At 37.0% G+C, this 17,505-nt stretch overlaps 2 protein-coding genes across 2 annotated transcripts in view; both read left to right on the top strand.

Moving 5' to 3' along the window:
* LOC119767701 overlaps positions 1-8,196 on the top strand; it is a 106,158-nt gene extending 97,962 nt beyond the window's left edge. The window contains exons 2-3 of the mRNA XM_038256944.1: positions 7,406-7,929; positions 7,990-8,196. Of these exons, the coding sequence (XP_038112872.1) occupies positions 7,406-7,929; positions 7,990-8,025 (560 nt within the window). The 3' untranslated portion in view covers positions 8,026-8,196. The remainder of the gene's footprint in view (positions 1-7,405; positions 7,930-7,989) is intronic.
* LOC6043954 (neuroligin-3) overlaps positions 1-17,505 on the top strand; it is a 291,951-nt gene that overhangs the window by 115,850 nt on the left and 158,596 nt on the right. The window lies entirely within an intron of this gene.

The raw sequence follows: 17,505 nt of genomic DNA, 5'->3' as shown, positions 1-17,505 counted from the left end.
GGGGTAAAAAAATATATTTTTTTTCAAAAAAACATCAAAATTTCAATGGAAATTTAAGAGCAATCAGCTAAATATGATTTAAAATGCATTCCCCTGCGTTTAAAATAATTTTGAGCATGTTTGAGTTGATTTAAACATCTTTTGAGTTTTGGAAAAAAAATCGATGTTTAGTATCGTAAAAAGTTTTTTTCGCTGTTTTTTTGTTGTTTTCGTCAAATTTTCCTTTTTTTTGAAAACTAATGTTTGCAAAAAAACTAAACTAGTGTAAAATGCATTTTAAAACACTGGGTCGAGGGACAACAACTATGAAAAATATTTAGCAAAAAAGTATACAAATAAATAGTAAGGCCGTTGCAAATATTTTTTGAAATTGATGTCCCTCGAATCTGACTAGGTCAAATACAAAATAAATATTATAATTGAAATTACAAGCTGTGGTTTCAAAATTTGAATGAAAAAAGTGGTTTTAAAATGCATTTAACAGCAGTCCAGTTGTTCTGCAATAATTAAGCTTAAATGGTAAGAAGGGAAAAAAATCGCAAAAATAAACTTTTATTTTAAAACGAGTCCAAACAAGCTAAGAATGAACGCAGGAAAATGCATTTTATATTGTTTTCAGTTGATTTAACTTTCATTTCCACTGAAATTTTAAAGTTTTTTGACAAAAAATAATTTTTGCCCCGATTTTTCAGGACGATTTTGCAGGGGACGGGGGGGGGGCACTACCCATAATCACAAAAAAGTCACATTTACAGATTTATCTTTTTTTTGTAGTTCTTGTAGAATGGTTTGAAATCATTTATGTCGTTTTTCTACGAATCACTGTGCTATAATTTTTGTTCGAAGAATATGGGTCATTCCCGATCAACTGAGTACACTTTTGGACTCGACCTTCATCTTTTTGGACCAAACTTGGAAGGAACGTTATCGTTATCGTTATCAGAAATTCCAAGTTTGCAGTTTGTGGGAAACTTATTTCGGATTTAAATTTATAGGACAGAGTGCTGCGCAAATTCAAACTTTTTCAGTAAAATCGCTTTTTCTCGCCAATAGTTCATTTTAGTTTGAGGTTTACATTGATTAATATGTAAAAGTGTGCGGGGAACACGAAAATAAAAATAATAAAAATATAAGGAATTGGTCCAAAAAAATTAGGGGGCATTTAAGGGTTACAATTTTAGTTTTATCGAATTTCTTGGACAATTTTATATAAAATGCAACATTTAGAAAGCCTTTTACCCCAATATTTGCAAAGTTATGATTAGAAGAAAAAAAAGTTTTTCAGAAAATCGTCAAAAAAGAGGGCGGTGCCAAAAATATAGGGATGGCCCAAAAAGCTGCAAACTTGGGATTTCTGATAACTATCGATAGATGAACGTTTCCTCTAAGTTTGGTCCAAATCAGTGAGGGTCGAGTCCAAAAGTGTACTCAGTTGACCTAGAATGACTCATATATTATTATGAAAATATTATGAAAATCTTATAAATTTGTTTCGCGTGGCATAATTAAACATTTTTTCATAAGATTTGATGTGAAAAAATTTTGCTACTTGTTTTGCTTTATTGAAATCTTATGCATTTAAAATAAGCTCACAGTCAACTGCATGTAATTTTTGAATTTATGTTCTGAAAAAAATAAAAAAGTATAAAAATTGAAATTACGAGCCATGGTTTCATTATTTTAATGAAAAAAGTGTTTCAAAATGCATTATTCACCTGTCCAAAATATCTAAAATATATAATTATTGACGAAAATTTTATTTTTTGTGAAAAATATTTTTTTTTGCGTTGCTGTACATGGGAATTTCATAAAAATGCAAAACATTTTTAAACAAGCCCAAACATGCTTAATATGATTATCAATGCAGAAAAATGCATTTTAGATTGATTTCAGTTGATTAGACTACAATGCTTTTATTTTCATGGAAATTTTGAAGTTTTTTGGAAAAAAATTTTTTGCCCCCTGATTTTTCAGACCAATTTTGAAAGGGGGGCAACATAAACTTTAAAAAATATTTGCAACGGCCTAAATATTTATTTATTTTAACTGTCAAAAAGGTTAGTTTAAAAAAATGTGTCATATTCAAAACTTGTTGAACTATTTTAATACTATTTTTTGCCTTTGATTATTTTTGTTCCGGTCAACCGACCCCACTCTCCTCGTTAATGATGAACACCCCTGGGCAAGTTGACAGTTCGTTTGCGCGTGATTGAGCACGCGATGAAAAAGTGTAAACAATGAGTCTTTTGGAAACACGCTAAGCGATCGGACGAATAAAGGAAGGAGTTTTTTAGTTTTAATCCGTCGTGTTTCATTTCCGGCCGTCCAACCGGTCCTTACTCGTACACTTTTTAAATATCAATTTGCATTTCTAAAATCACAATCTGGCTTTTGTGGGATGAAAGAGACCATTGATAAGGGTGACATCATAAAATGCTTATTAGGGCAAAATCGAAAATGGCAATAGGTTCTTCGATTCTTAGGCAAAATAAAAAATCTGTGCCAAAAATGACCAAAATTGCTTAAGGGATAGGGTTTGCTTTATAGAATAGAATTTTGCAATGAAAATTGTTTTTTTTTACATGAAGTTGTGTTAATTGTGATATTGTGATCCGAGTGCCTGAAAAATCACTTTCGATTCAAACAAGACGTTTTTTCATCCATCGTTCACGCTTCACAGCGACCCCAAAATCTGGTGGTATTTGACACAAATACTTTATTTAGCTTTCCTTTAAAGTATTGTATGCTGTCTTAGCTCAACGTAAAATATTGCAAAAATCCAATACAATGTTGCTCTATTCAAAAGTTTTTTTCCGACAGAATAATCCACTTCTCAGAACACACTCTTAAACTCACCTCGCAATCAGGGAAGCTCTCACCCATTTAGTTTATTTTCATTTTCCTGCAAGCAAACGGACAGAGAGAGCGAAAAAAAAATCCAATTCCAATGTGGGGGCGTGCTCGAGAAGGAAATTGAAAATTCTAGCCCGTGAATGCTCGCCGAGAATGACAACCTTTTGAGCGAGCCTTCTCCGAAACCGGTAGCCGGCATGAGAGTAAATCAATTTGTTTTAATTTATTACGTTTTGATGAGAAAGTTTAAGCACGAGTCACGACACCAGACTTTGTGAAATTCCCGGGGGATTAACGAGATTGCATGACGGATTAGGACGCTTCTACACGAGGCAGTGAAATTTAATTTTGTCACGAAACAAATGTCACACGAGTGAGCGGCAGAAAAAAACACAAATATTAGATTATCCACAATTACTTTCATCGTGGAAGCTTTTCCCGTTCCGAGAATGTCATGCGATGCGAATGCTCTTTCTTGCCTTCCTGTCCTGACAAGAGGCACTAAATTTAGAGTCCGGCCCCGGGGGTGGCGGTAATGTGACCAAGGTCATCGTTCTCCGGAAGTTTGGGCTCTGCTCCATTTGTGGGTGTTTTGGATTATCGTTCTCCGGAAGTTGCCGTCCTCGTCGTCCGGGGTTTCCGGCTTGTGTGTGGCCACTCAAGTTGAAGTGGGTCTTCTTCCGGTTAAAGATAACTCGATTTACGGTTTGGTCGGAATGACACGAGATTAAGAGCGTGAGTTCAAGTTGTTTTTGTTAAAGTTAGTGTAATCAGCAAATTCAAGCCAATTTCTTGCTAATCCAAAAGTTTTATTTTATTTTTGAATCGTGATTCCTCAACAAGACACCATCCAAACCAAAACAAAAAATCGTGTCTTTCAGAAGGTCAATCCCCCAAAAGTTCACGTACAGCCCGGGTCATTACGCGTCGTCCGGATAACATCACATTTTTACGACCTGACTAAATTTCTATTTGTCCTGCAAACGGTCGGTTGTTCCGACGACGGCGCCATCAAATGACTGACGACGACGACGACGGTGCGGTCAAACGACGTGTGGAGCCTATCTGGGCATCTTGGCGGTTCTGGTGGACCACCTTACTCCGCTCGTCTAATCCTATTAGCAATATTTACCGTCTTTTTGGAGGAGCTTTTTACGACTTTTGGTTTGGGTTTTTTTTGCGTGTGAGCGTGTGTGAGCGCAAGTTTTGTACCGAGTTACGATGATGAACTCACTGATTAGTAATCCGTGGATAACCTGACAGGAACATCGAACAATTTGGCAGGATGGTCCAAAAGCAAAAGCAAAAGCAAAAGCAAAAGCAAAAGCGAATTTCAAGAGATCTTTTAAACCCTGAACTAGTCTAATCATCCAAACATAACTTATCCTTGAACCTAGGACAAGTTATGTACGTGCACACACGCACGTAAGTTGTGAATCACTTGCGCTCTATTTTTTATCGCTCCTCGACACGCCACAATGATTTTAGGGGTCGTGTTTTTACTCTTTTTTTCTTAGCTGCTTCCTGAAGACATTTTCTCGTTAGTCGAAAAACGGTTTTACGATCTAGGCCTCCTCCCGCTCAATCCCCACGCACTAAATCGACCGTCATTTTGTTGTCACCGGATTCAAAGGATATTCCCCCTGCCATAAAAAAAGCTCACACAAAAATCGCTACATAAAACCCCCGGATCAAATCTCTCCCCGTTCAGGATTCAAAAGTTATTGCACGATGACCTTTTTTTTTGCGAGTTGGTCGCCACTGCTGGCCACTTTGTCACCCCCGACGACAACTGTCCCGAACCCGTGGGTGCGGACATTCCGACCTGACTGTTGGTGACACTGCCTGTGGTCAAATCCATCAACCATGATTAGTTGGACACATTTGCGGGGCACATCGCAGAGATTTTCCCTTTCTCCCCCACACGTGTGTGAAATATATGACACCCATCAAAGTCATGAGCGTTGTTTGGTGGGGAGGTGGGAGGTTAAATGGGGGCGAGGGAAATCATATTTGTGAGAAAGATTTGTGTTTTCTTAGCCCTTCCAAGGGCGGTGGCGACGGTTGACATCTGGCGAGAAAGGGTATTTCTTTTATTGCTGGATTCCCTAGTAACATTTTTAAACTTACAGGTTTTATCATGGTTCTGAAAACCCTGATACGGCCTAAATAGGCTTTTGTGGCCTACTTAAAACCTAAAATGTTACTTGGGTTGTCCAAGGACGAAGGACGAAGGGAGGACTGAATCGTCTTGGGAGAGCCGGATTTGTCTGCTTTTTGAGTGATTTGATTGCTGGTCTGGGTTGGGAAATACAGAATGCGGATTATATTGCACTTCGGCCTTCCTTAGTCCGGAAATAGGGGGGAGCTTTTGATGGACGAGGAGGGATTTCAATCATGTTAAAGTCACGGGGGAAATATTTATGTTTGAAATAATCATATGGATTTATGCGGCCCCAGGACGACGTAGTCTGAGATTAAAAGCCGAATTTGTTATGTTCATTGAAAAATGCAATTGATGTTACGAAATTTGTAAATACTTTTTAAACTTTTTCAATTTTTCAAGAGTTCGTTTCGAGGTGCCTGTCCGTCGGGACGCATTTTTTTTTCGCGTTCCGTTTTCGTCGATCGTCGTCGGTGTGTATTTCGGGTGAGTTCGTGCGTGTGTGTGTGAAGGTGCGGCTAGCTCTGGTTGTCACGATGACAGCAGAGCTGAGCCAGTTCGTTTCGCGGTGCCTGTCCGTCGGGACGCATTTTTTTTTCGCGTTCCGTTTTCGTCGATCGTCGTCGGTGTGTATTTCGGGTGAGTTCGTGCGTGTGTGTGTGAAGGTGCGGCTAGCTCTGGTTGTCACGATGACAGCAGAGCTGAGCCAGTTCGTTTCGCGGTGCCTGTCCGTCGGGACGCATTTTTTTTTTCGCGTTCCGTTTTCGTCGATCGTCGTCGGTGTGTATTTCGGGTGAGTTCGTGCGTGTGTGTGTGTGTGTGAAGGTGCGGCTAGCTCTGGTTGTCACGATGACAGCAGAGTTGAGCCAGTTCGTTTCGAGGTGCCTGTCCGTCGGGACGCATTTTTTTTTCGCGTTCCGTTTTCGTCGATCGTCGTCGGTGTGTATTTCGGGTGAGTTCGTGCGTGTGTGTGTGAAGGTGCGGCTAGCTCTGGTTGTCACGATGACAGCAGAGCTGAGCCAGTTCGTTTCGCGGTGCCTGTCCGTCGGGACGCATTTTTTTTTTCGCGTTCCGTTTTCGTCGATCGTCGTCGGTGTGTATTTCGGGTGAGTTCGTGCGTGTGTGTGTGTGTGTGAAGGTGCGGCTAGCTCTGGTTGTCACGATGACAGCAGAGCTGAGCCAGTTCGTTTCGCGGTGCCTGTCCGTCGGGACGCATTTTTTCGCGTTCCGTTTTCGTCGATCGTCGTCGGTGTGTATTTCGGGTGAGTTCGTGCGTGTGTGTGTGTGTGTGAAGGTGCGGCTAGCTCTGGTTGTCACGATGACAGCAGAGCTGAGCCAGTTCGTTTCGCGGTGCCTGTCCGTCGGGACGCATTTTTTTTTTCGCGTTCCGTTTTCGTCGATCGTCGTCGGTGTGTATTTCGGGTGAGTTCGTGCGTGTGTGTGTGAAGGTGCGGCTAGCTCTGGTTGTCATGATAACAGCAGAGCTAAGCCAGTTCATTTCGAGGTGCCTGTCCGTCGGGACGCATTTTTTTCGCGTTCCGTTTTCGTCCATCGTCGTCGGTGTGTTTTTCTCTAAGGGTTAAGCACTTCGAGTATACCGCATACTGTGTATGGCAGCGTACCATACGCGCGTACCATACGCGCATAATACTGGCATGGTATGGTCAACTTTTTGATACGATTTATATCAGTGTAGTTGTCAAAATCGGTCAAAATAATAAACAGAGTAGATTGCATACACAACACTTGTTTATTCGGCAACATGAGAAAAATAAATTTGGATTTTTTGAGTTCTAGACCAGGTTCTGGAAAAGAATGTTAGATCTGTTAGAAATTCATCCACATTTGGGGACGGAATCGAGCAGCGGCGGCCAAATGGTTATAATTTTATTATTTAAAATGAATAAGTAGAAGGAATCTTGATCTGGACGCAAAGATCCGGGAAATTAGCGTCGTTCATCGTTTTGACCTCGGGTTTGACGAAGATAAAGTCCAGTGAACTACAGATTGTCTAAATACTACGAGTTGATCCAATGGGATCACAGTGCTCTGAGATGTTACAGCCGGACGAGAATTTTGGAAATGCTGCCTGCGTTTTTCTGTGGCATGGTGGCAACGGTTGTTTCGGGGCGGTACTGTTTTAATTCCTTTCGGACGAGACCTTCTTTTGCTACTCGTTGATTCTGTTGGATTTATTAGTTCCGAGTGCGTGTCAGGAGTTCTCCAGCCCCCACACACACACACACACACACACACACACACACACACAACGCGCGGGTAACGTGTCCGGGGTGTCTCGAGCCGGATGCCGAAGCGTGCCACCTCCCTCCGGTGGGCGACCCTTATGTCCACCGGCTTGGTTGAGGTGTCTTCGCCCTATTCCGGCAGGGTCACCCAGCGTGTGGCCCGTCCTCTACTACAATCCTCCAGGGGCACGGAAGTTCAGAAAACAGCCCAGGGCTAACGGCTCCCGTTCCCTGGCTTCCCCCAGGATCCACCGAAGTAACATCCCCCCTGCCATCTCGTTCAGCGCTTTGACGCGTTCGGAAATCTTCACCAACTGTTGCTTGTACCGCGTCGTTCCGACAATGTCCTACAGGTACTCCAACAACCCGCAATCGGTCTCCGCGAGCGCCTTTGGTTTTGTTATCAAAATCGTCTCAATCTCGCCCTGCAGAATCAGGAACCGATTGTGTTCCAAAACATTCCGTGCTGTTTTCTTCTTCCTCCTCGAAATTGACCTTCCGGTTGTTAGGAACCCTCTCAGAACCGCTTCCCCGATCAAGAATCTGCCCCAACTTAGGCCCCAACTGTACAGCTCTATGCGTGTGGAAGCTCCGACGAATTTTGCAACATCATCTTACAGCTCGCTAATGAATTCCCTCAGCCAACAAGTGGGGGCAAGCCTCGGGGTAAGCGCTTTCTCGTCAAAGACGAATTTTAATCAATTGAGGAAAAATTCCTTCCTCTAGCTTCATTTCCACATCCAGCCAACTGTATCCAGCTAACAGCAAAAGCAGCACAACAGTTTGACGTTGAGAAATGTCAAAAGTTTCAACACTGAAATAAATCTTCGTAGATAATGGTCAATACTGGGTCGCGTATCATACGCACGATATCTAGTATGATACTCGCTACATACACACTCCATACACACCTCAGTATCAGAAGTGATCTGCCCTTAGGTTTTTCTCGTTAGTCATGTATTTGATACACATCACAGTCGGATTTCTTTGTTCTATGATTTGCAATTATTTCACGGGAAGATTCTTTTTAAATTGCGTCAGCAAAATATAAATTATCATTCAATTCGACCATTCGTTTCCCGCGAATCACGGCGACAAATATTGTTTCAACGCGATTGTTCAAGTCCTTCAGATAGCATCATAACTCTTCAGTCATTAATTGGTCGCTCATCTTATAATAATTTAAAAGTATAAATAGTCTCAGGGCAACTCTACGTAAATATGTTACGCTGAGTTTAATATTTCACCTTTTAATCACACATAATTTTGATTCTATCTTTCCACAGCCGGCTGTCTAAGATTGAATCATTTATGTTAAACTCAACACCAAATAACCGGGAACGGTCTCATCCGCATCATCCGATTGTTTGCCTTGAGAATACATAATACATCACCCTATTCAACAAAATTCATTGATTATTGGGCCACATCATCATCCTCTATGATGAATCCTGGCCATTACCCTTCCCCACTAACAAAATCCCAAGTAGAAGTAGTTTTCCGGCACACGCGGGGTGTGGATATCGTATAGAACCCACCCTTGGTAGCAGCCTGTGCTAACTAACATTCCCGTCCCATCCCCTCGAGATCTACAAACTGACATGGCGGGCGCCGTTGGTGGCCAACGACTGTTTCCTATTCGCACCGGCTCTAGTTTTGATGATCGTGATGTTTTATCTTTTCAGCGCATTCATGCATGCTGTTGATAAGGGAAACATCATTTGATCGTTGAAGCGTGTGACCAGTTGTGCTGATGGGATATTACGGTCCTGTTCAGCAACGGAGAAGGACAACCATGGGTGATCTCTCATGCTCATGCTCATGCTCATGCTAAAGTTTTTCAATTTTTCAACTTTTCCAACTTTTTCAACTTTTTCAACTTTTTCAACTTTTTCAACTTTTTCAACTTTTTCAACTTTTTCAACTTTTTCAACTTTTTCAACTTTTTCAACTTTTTCAACTTTTTCAACTTTTTCAACTTTTTCAACTTATTCAACTTTTTCAACTTTTTCAACTTTTTCAACTTTTTCAACTTTTTCAACTTTTTCAATTTTTTAATTTTTTTTCAATTTTTGCATTTTTTTCAATTTTTTCATTTTTTTAATTTTTTTTTAAATTTTAAACTTATTAACACTCTGCTGCCCAAATTTTTTTTTCGAAAATATTTATTTTTCCCGTGTTCAGGAGGTCATTTTGAGCAACTTTTGTTCTACGAAAAACTTTACTTCTCTTGTTTTATTTTTAGTATTTTAATTTGTATTTATCTTGTTTAGTTTATGTTTGTTTTTGGTAGTATTTGGCCTATTCTACCATCTAATATAATTACATTTTGACTATCTAAATTTTTCACGTTTTTACTGTCAATTTTTCATTTTTTTGCATGTTTTTCACATTTTCTGCTATAGAATGGCACCATCATCATTTAAATTGCGAAAAAATGCGTAGAGGCATAGTCTGGGACACTACAAAAATTACTGCATACTTCTTTTTACTGAAAGTAAAGGAAATGTTAGTAAAAAACACTGCCAAAGTTGACCCCTAAAAAAATGACATTTTCAAAAACACTGCCTAAGTCACATAAAACAAGTTAAACTCCCAACTCTGAAATTTTCTAAAATTTTAAGATTTCTTCTTTCCAATGCTTTTAAAAGATCAAAAATCGGTTGGAAAATGGATTTTTGGCGATTTTTTAGATTGAAGCCCGTCTAGAGGCGGGTTAGGTTGTAGAGGGTTAAATTTCTTCAATTTTTTCAACTTTTTCATTTTTTTGAGTTTGAAAGTTTGCAATTTTTTCAATTTTTTCAATTTCTTAATTTTTTTCAACTTTTTCCATTTATTGTGTTTGAAAGTTTGAAAGTTTAAAAATTAAAAGTTTGAAAGTTTGAAAGTTTGAAAGTTTGAAAGTTTGAAAGTTTGAAAGTTTGAAAGTTTGAAAGTTTGAAAGTTTGAAAGTTTGAAAGTTTGAAAGTTTGAAAGTTTGAAAGTTTGAAAGTTTGAAAGTTTGAAAGTTTGAAAGTTTGAAAGTTTGAAAGTTTGACAGTTTGAAAGTTTGAAAGTTTGAAAGTTTGAAAGTTTGAAAGTTTGAAAGTTTGAAAGTTTGAAAGTTTGAAAGTTTGAAAGTTTAAAAGTTTGAAAGTTTGAAAGTTTGAAAGTTTGAAAGTTTGAAAGTTTGAAAGTTTGAAAGTTTGAAAGTTTGAATATTTGCAAGTTTGAAAGTTTGAAAGTTTGAAAGTTTGATAGTTTGAAAGTTTGAAGGTTTGACAGTTTAAAAGTTTAAAACTTTGAAAGTTTTAATATTTGCAAGTTTGAAAGTTTGAAAGTTTGAAAGTTTGAAAGTTTGAAAGTTTGAAAGTTTGAAAGTTTGAAACTTGAAAGTTTGAAAGTTTGAAAGTTTGAAAGTTTGAAAGTTTGAAAGTTTGAAAGTTTGAAAGTTTGAAAGTTTGAAAGTTTGAAAGTTTGAAAGTTTGAAAGTTTGAAAGTTTGAAAGTTTGAAAGTTTGAAAGTTTGAAAGTTTGAAAGTTTGAAAGTTTGAAAGTTTGAAAGTTTGAAAGTTTGAAAGTTAGAAAGTTTGACAGTTTGAAAGTTTGAAAGTTTGAAAGTTTGAAAGTTGAAAAGTTGAAAAGTTGAAAAGTGGAAAAGTTGAAAAGTTGAAAAGTTGAAAAGTTGAAAAGTTGAAAAGTTGAAAAGTTGAAAAGTTGAAAAGTTGAAAAGTTGAAAAGTTGAAAAGTTGAAAAGTTGAAAAGTTGAAAAGTTGAAAAGTTGAAAAGTTGAAAAGTTGAAAAGTTGAAAAGTTGAAAAGTTGAAAAGTTGAAAAGTTGAAAAGTTGAAAAGTTGAAAAGTTGAAAAGTTGAAAAGTTGAAAAGTTGAAAAGTTGAAAAGCTGAAAAGTTGACAAGTTGAAAATTTGAAAAGTTGAAAAGTTGAAAAAAATATGTTTGAAAGTTTGAAAAAGTTGAAAAGTTGAAAAGTTGAAAAGTTGAAAAGTTGAAAAGTTGAAAAGTTGAAAAGTTGACAAGTTGAAAATTTGAAAAGTTGAAAAGTTGAAAAAAATATGTTTGAAAGTTTGAAAAAGTTGAAAAGTTGAAAAGTTGAAAAGTTGAAAAGTTGAAAAGCTGAAAAGTTGACAAGTTGAAAATTTGAAAAGTTGAAAAGTTGAAAAAAATATGTTTGAAAGTTTGAAAAAGTTGAAAAGTTGAAAAGTTGAAAAGTTGAAAAGTTGAAAAGTTGAAAAGTTGAAAAGTTGACAAGTTGAAAATTTGAAAAGTTGAAAAGTTGAAAAAAATATGTTTGAAAGTTTGAAAAAGTTGAAAAGTTGAAAAGTTGAAAAGTTGAAAAGTTGAAAAGTTGAAAAGTTGAAAAGTTGAAAAGTTGAAAAGTTGAAAAGTTGAAAAGTTGAAAAGTTGAAAAGTTGAAAAGTTGAAAAGTTGAAAAGTTGAAAAGTTGAAAAGCTGAAAAGTTGACAAGTTGAAAATTTGAAAAGTTGAAAAGTTGAAAAAAATATGTTTGAAAGTTTGAAAAAGTTGAAAAAGTTGAAAAAGTTGAAAAAGTTGAAAAGTTGAAAAATTGAAAAGTTGACAAGTTGAAAATTTGAAAAGTTGAAAAGTTGAAAAAAATATGTTTGAAAGTTTGAAAAAGTTGAAAAGTTGAAAAGTTGAAAAGTTGAAAAGTTGAAAAGCTGAAAAGTTGACAAGTTGAAAATTTGAAAAGTTGAAAAGTTGAAAAAAATATGTTTGAAAGTTTGAAAAAGTTGAAAAGTTGAAAAGTTGAAAAGTTGAAAAGTTGAAAAGTTGAAAAGTTGAAAAGTTGAAAAGTTGAAAAGTTGAAAAGTTGAAAAGTTGAAAAGTTGAAAAGTTGAAAAGTTGAAAAGTTGAAAAGTTGAAAAGTTGAAAAGTTGAAAAGTTGAAAAGTTGAAAAGTTGAAAAGTTGAAAAGTTGAAAAGTTGAAAAGTTGAAAAGTTGAAAAGTTGAAAAGTTGAAAAGTTGAAAAGTTGAAAAGCTGAAAAGTTGACAAATTGAAAATTTGAAAAGTTGAAAAGTTGAAAAAAATATGTTTGAAAGTTTGAAAAAGTTGAAAAGTTGAAAAGTTGAAAAGTTGAAAAGTTGAAAAGTTGAAAAGTTGAAAAGTTGAAAAGTTGAAAATTTGAAAAGTTGAAAAAATATGTTTGAAAGTTTGAACGATTTCAAATCTTTGTTGTTTTATCACTTTTAAAGCTAAAATGCCCTCATTCAAACCACAATTTCACTCTCAACTAAACCCTTCAAGTAATTGATACCTAAAGAGCCCGCGGAAGCATCACAATTCCATGCGTCTGATATGTACTTTTGGAGACTCAATTTTTTCCCCCGCAACTTCAAACTTCCCCCTCGCACAAAACGCATAAGCCCATCAACCCCGAGGCGGCGGCGTGCTCGCGACCCAGTTTTGAGAAAGGCAAAAGAAGATAACCTCAAATCTGACAGTCAGTGGGTGGGTGCTGTGGGGGTGTGTGTGTGTGGGTGGCATATCGCACAGCAGTTGCTGGCTTAAACTGTCACACGGATAACGCGGTTGACAGTTGTTGCTGCTGCTGCTGCCGGCTGTTCAGGGTATGTCATGTCTAGGCTGGATGCTGATAAATGTTTCTTTGGGCAAAAGTTTAAATCGTTTTTGGTTGAATTTGAATATTACTTAGAAGGGAATTTAAACTTTTGCTAAAAAAAATAAAAAATTACTCTGTGCGAAAACATCTCCCTTGTCGAAAATTATGCAGATAAAACAGCTTTGTGCAGCTCCAAAATTTACCAACCAACCATCGTGTTCATATCAACCCGATTAGTGGTGGACGGATGGATTCTAAATGAAACAGAAAATTAAGTTTCCACGCGGCTGAGTTTTGACAAAAACATGCGACTGGACAGTAAATCGATTTGGGAAGCGCTCGCTTCCAGGAGGGGAGAGAGGGGTGTTCTGACGATTAAGGGATGGATTTTCAGGGATGGTGTAATTTTTTTTTTTGCAAAGTGGGGAACTAGATTATCATTGCTTTTCATACAAAAAAAAAAAACACTCATAAATTTCTTATATCATTAGGATTGTTTTCAAGTTCTCTGATCTACCAATAAATATTTTATTTGCATAGGTTTATCAAATTATTGAAACAACTCACTTCTGGCGTTTATTGGATATCGCCTGACAGAACAAAATATAAAATTCTTCCAAACTCAGACAGCCAAAAAAGAAATCGGTAAACAAAGCATAAATTAGTTTTCGACTTGATTTGTTTGTTTTTCATTCGCTACCCGTAACCCTTCCAAACAGAACACCGGAGGCCTTTCCAATTGCGTTAAATTGATTTGACTTTGGAAGAGGTTGCCTCCCTAATGTTATTGGCAACGGCTATGTGACATTTCCGTTGGGACATTTTGTTCCGTCAAATTCTTAAAATTTCTATTTATTTGAATCATTAAGAATTATGTTTAGCTGTGTTTTTATTTATTTTTATTTGATCGTTTTGTTTATTTATTTTTTGCAATTTTTATTAGAACTTTTGAAATCTTACTCCAGCCTCACACCCATGTCAGTGCGGATTACCAGCAAAATAAAACGTAAATAAAAAGCTCAGCAGTTCAGCCATTAATCACAATTTCCGTGTGCGCCTTCAGAAGCCAAAAATGCCAGGAAGCAGCCATCCGTATGTGGACGGAGTGCGGAAAAGGGCTCTCGAGAAAAGTGTCAAATTGAAAGTGTTTCAAATTGAATTTCGGGTTCATCCCCCCTAGGGAGTGGGGTTCGAGTGGGATTTGTTCGAGAATTTCGAGAATAGCTGGGATGTGTTTGTTTTGGGAAATGGATCAAAGGTGGAATTCACCTTGTCAGGTTTGCGAGGGCGGGATGGCAGAGAATGTTAAAATTAAGGGGCATTCGTAGGATGACATAAATCAAGTTTAGTATTTGAATGTATGTTATTGAATTTTATCAATTTCAACTGAAAAATAAAAAAATAAAAAACTTCAGCAAAAAATACCCTAAATCTCCTCTCAACTCAATCCTCCTCAACCCTCCCCCTTAATGTAATCCAATCGAATACATCTGTTTCGCTCTGTACCTCTTCTACCCACAGTGGTGGTGGTGGGGGGTGTTTCGACTCAATCGACTGACATCCATCCGCTGGAAGTGATTCTCAGCACGACGACGCGAAACGACAATGGGGATCAGCCCTGGCAAAACCATTCAACACTTTTATGGCTTTGGTCGCCGCCGTTCCGGATTGAGGGATCCATTAGCGGCCATTCTAGCGAGAGGCACTGTGGAAAAATATCGCTTGAAATTGCTCCTTGGACCATTTCCATTTCCAATTCCAAGCAAAAATATTTGGGGATATCATGGAGAATTTCCCTTATCCTCTTAAAATGTGGAGCATCGCAATTTTTCGTTTTACAAATTGGCAGATAAAATTGAAACACTTTCACGTCATTTTTCTTACAGTGCATATCGATAAAACACGTGAGCAGAAAATGAAAAGCCTTCGACGCATGGGACCGTTTCAGAATCGAGCTGTGAGCTGTGTGCAATGGTAGCTTGAATGAAAAAAAGGGTTTTCCCTCGATTCGTGGCAGCAAAATTATAAGGTATCATTTCAGGCTCATTATTTGTTGTGGTAGAGTGATGGTGCATGCTTTTCTCCTCTGTTGACTCTTTCGCCTATGAGCTGTGTGTTGTAGGGATCGTTATGGCTTCATCAAAAGTGGGATTCAACTGTAAATCGTCGCCATCGTGCTAACTTGTCGTACGTGCATTTTGGGCCAAATTGAGTTAAGAACGCCATTTTGTGCAGCTCACAATGCCTCACCTTTTGACCTTCACAGATCCCCAAAATTCGATTTCAATCCTGAGATATTCAACAAAAACCGAAAAACTCCGTGCATGTTTGTCACTTTACATATGAAAGTAGTTTCAATCTTGTCGTGCTATCTTGTCACTCCATGAAAATTGATGTAAGTGCGACAAAAGGCCAAAGGGATTTCAGGCCAGGAAAGTCAGGATGCGTTTGTCACACGTACAAGCTAGACTACCGTAAACATTTGTAATTATAACTCGGGACTCCAGCAACCAACTTCAACCAAACTTCGGGACAATGCACAGAATGGTCAGCCAAACAAAACGTGTTTGTTATTGTTTACATTGCGTGCTCTCGTTTTTGTATATTCAAGGTCAAACATTAAAATGCGTTTTTCTCGGAACGTCAAAATGGCGGGTGCGACAAGATAGCACGACGACGTCGAAATGTGATGATGGTTTAATATGAGGGCATCAATAAAAATAATTGTGTTGTGTGTTTTCTGTTTAGAAAATTTGTCTGTTGAAAACAAATTAAAGTATTTTATCTTCAAAATTTCTCAAAATATTTGTAAAAAATTCTTTAAGAAAAATATTTGAAGAAAAAATAAGGATTATTGGCGACATCCTTCAAAAAAGCTAATCGATTCATAATCATCTAAGAAATTGTCAAGCGAAAATTTCCCTTATCCACATTTTAAGTGGATAAGGGAAATTTTTCATGGTATTCTCAAACAGGTTTTTTTTGGAGTTTAAAGGTGATTGGGAAGGAGTGACATCAAGCAGAGAGAAATATTTAAAAAAATCTTCTGGGACCAGAGGCTTTTTAAATCGCATGATAATAATTGGAAGAACTTTTGAAACTAAAAACAGAAAATTCTTGAAAAAAATCATTTGACATCAGTTGTTAAACTTTAAATCTCAATTGACTTAAGACAAATTCCTGGAAATATTTTTTTTCTATTTTCAATCGAACAAGCCAACCTTATCCCTAAAAAAAAATCTTCAGCCTAATCCCTTATCTCCAAAGCCAAAACAAATCGACAGCCATTCATCTCGCTGTAACAAAGATCTCCAATAACGTGTCATAACACAACACGCCCCCCGGAGCAAACATCATTTCAACTTTTCTAGCGCCCACCAAATGGCTTAACTTTCACTCTTGACATCGTCCCCATCCGAGCGAGTTACTAACCCTATTCGCCATCCCCCAAGTCACCACCCACACCGCCCAGTCATTATCTGGTGAACGGCCGGATTTGCACACGAGGTCGCCGACGACGACGAGAGGGATAGAAAAGCCATTTTTCACCGGCGGCACAATTTATCTCGGTCAATTCCATTCACGTCATGAATATCTGAGGGGGAGCGTGTACGCCACGGTATGACACTCCGTTAGGGTGGTTCTAATTTTTAATTTTTTTTTTGTCACAATATTCAAATTGCTATTGTAGTTTTCTTTATAATATTTTTAAATACCTTAAAATGACTTTAAAACAAAAAAAAACAAGTTGTTTTTGCCCTCGTCTCACGTTATCCTACTGCCACCAAGAGCAATTCATCATGAATAGTAATAAAAGCAGCGTACAGAGGAAGACAACACAACTGCAAAACGTCGGATGACCTTGCTGCTGGTAGGGGTTCTCTTTGGAGAATACACAAACGGTGAAACGAGCTTTTAATTCATGAGGTTTGACAGTTTTCAACGGTAGCGAAAATTGGAAATTTGGAAGAAGTAAGAATAAGGAATATCGTAATGATATTTAAATTGGTTTTGGATTTCGTTTGGTGTTTTCTTTATTTATTTTTTATTTGTTGCTCAAAACCGCGAAGAAATAAAAAATTGGTTACAAAGAGATTTTTTTGTTTGATTGGACGCCGAATTTGGCTGATTTTCTTTGAGTTAATTGAATTTAATTTTATTTTCTTTTTTTTTAAGAATTTTGCATATTTTAATATTTTTTAGCCTTGTTAGGTTTATTTTTATACTAATGATTTTCAATGTTTTTTTTTAAATTTTCAAGTGATTTCATTTTTTTTTTGATATATTTATTTTCTTTGATTGTTATTTTTTATTTATTTTTTCAGTTTTTTGATTTCTTAGATTTTTATGTTTTTTTAAAATTCTTTGATTTGATGTTTTTCATTGATTGTCTATGATGATCTTAGATTTTCTGTGATTTTCTATGATTTTCTATGACTTTCCATGATTTCCTGTAGTTTTGTATAATTTTCTATGATTTTCTATAATTTTTTAAAATTTGTTGTGATTCCTTAATTTTTGTTTTATTTTCTCTGGTTAAATTTGACTTTACTTAAATTTTCTTTGATTTGTTTAATTTTCCTTTTTTTTATTTTGTTCGATTTTTCGAGTTTTATATTTTCTTATTTTTTAATTTTTTACATTTTCTTACTCTTTTTATTATAT

This window comes from Culex quinquefasciatus, chromosome 2 (assembly GCF_015732765.1).
Source record: "Culex quinquefasciatus strain JHB chromosome 2, VPISU_Cqui_1.0_pri_paternal, whole genome shotgun sequence".
NCBI lineage: Eukaryota > Metazoa > Arthropoda > Insecta > Diptera > Culicidae > Culex > Culex quinquefasciatus.
This window is presented reverse-complemented; position numbering and strand designations above follow the sequence as displayed.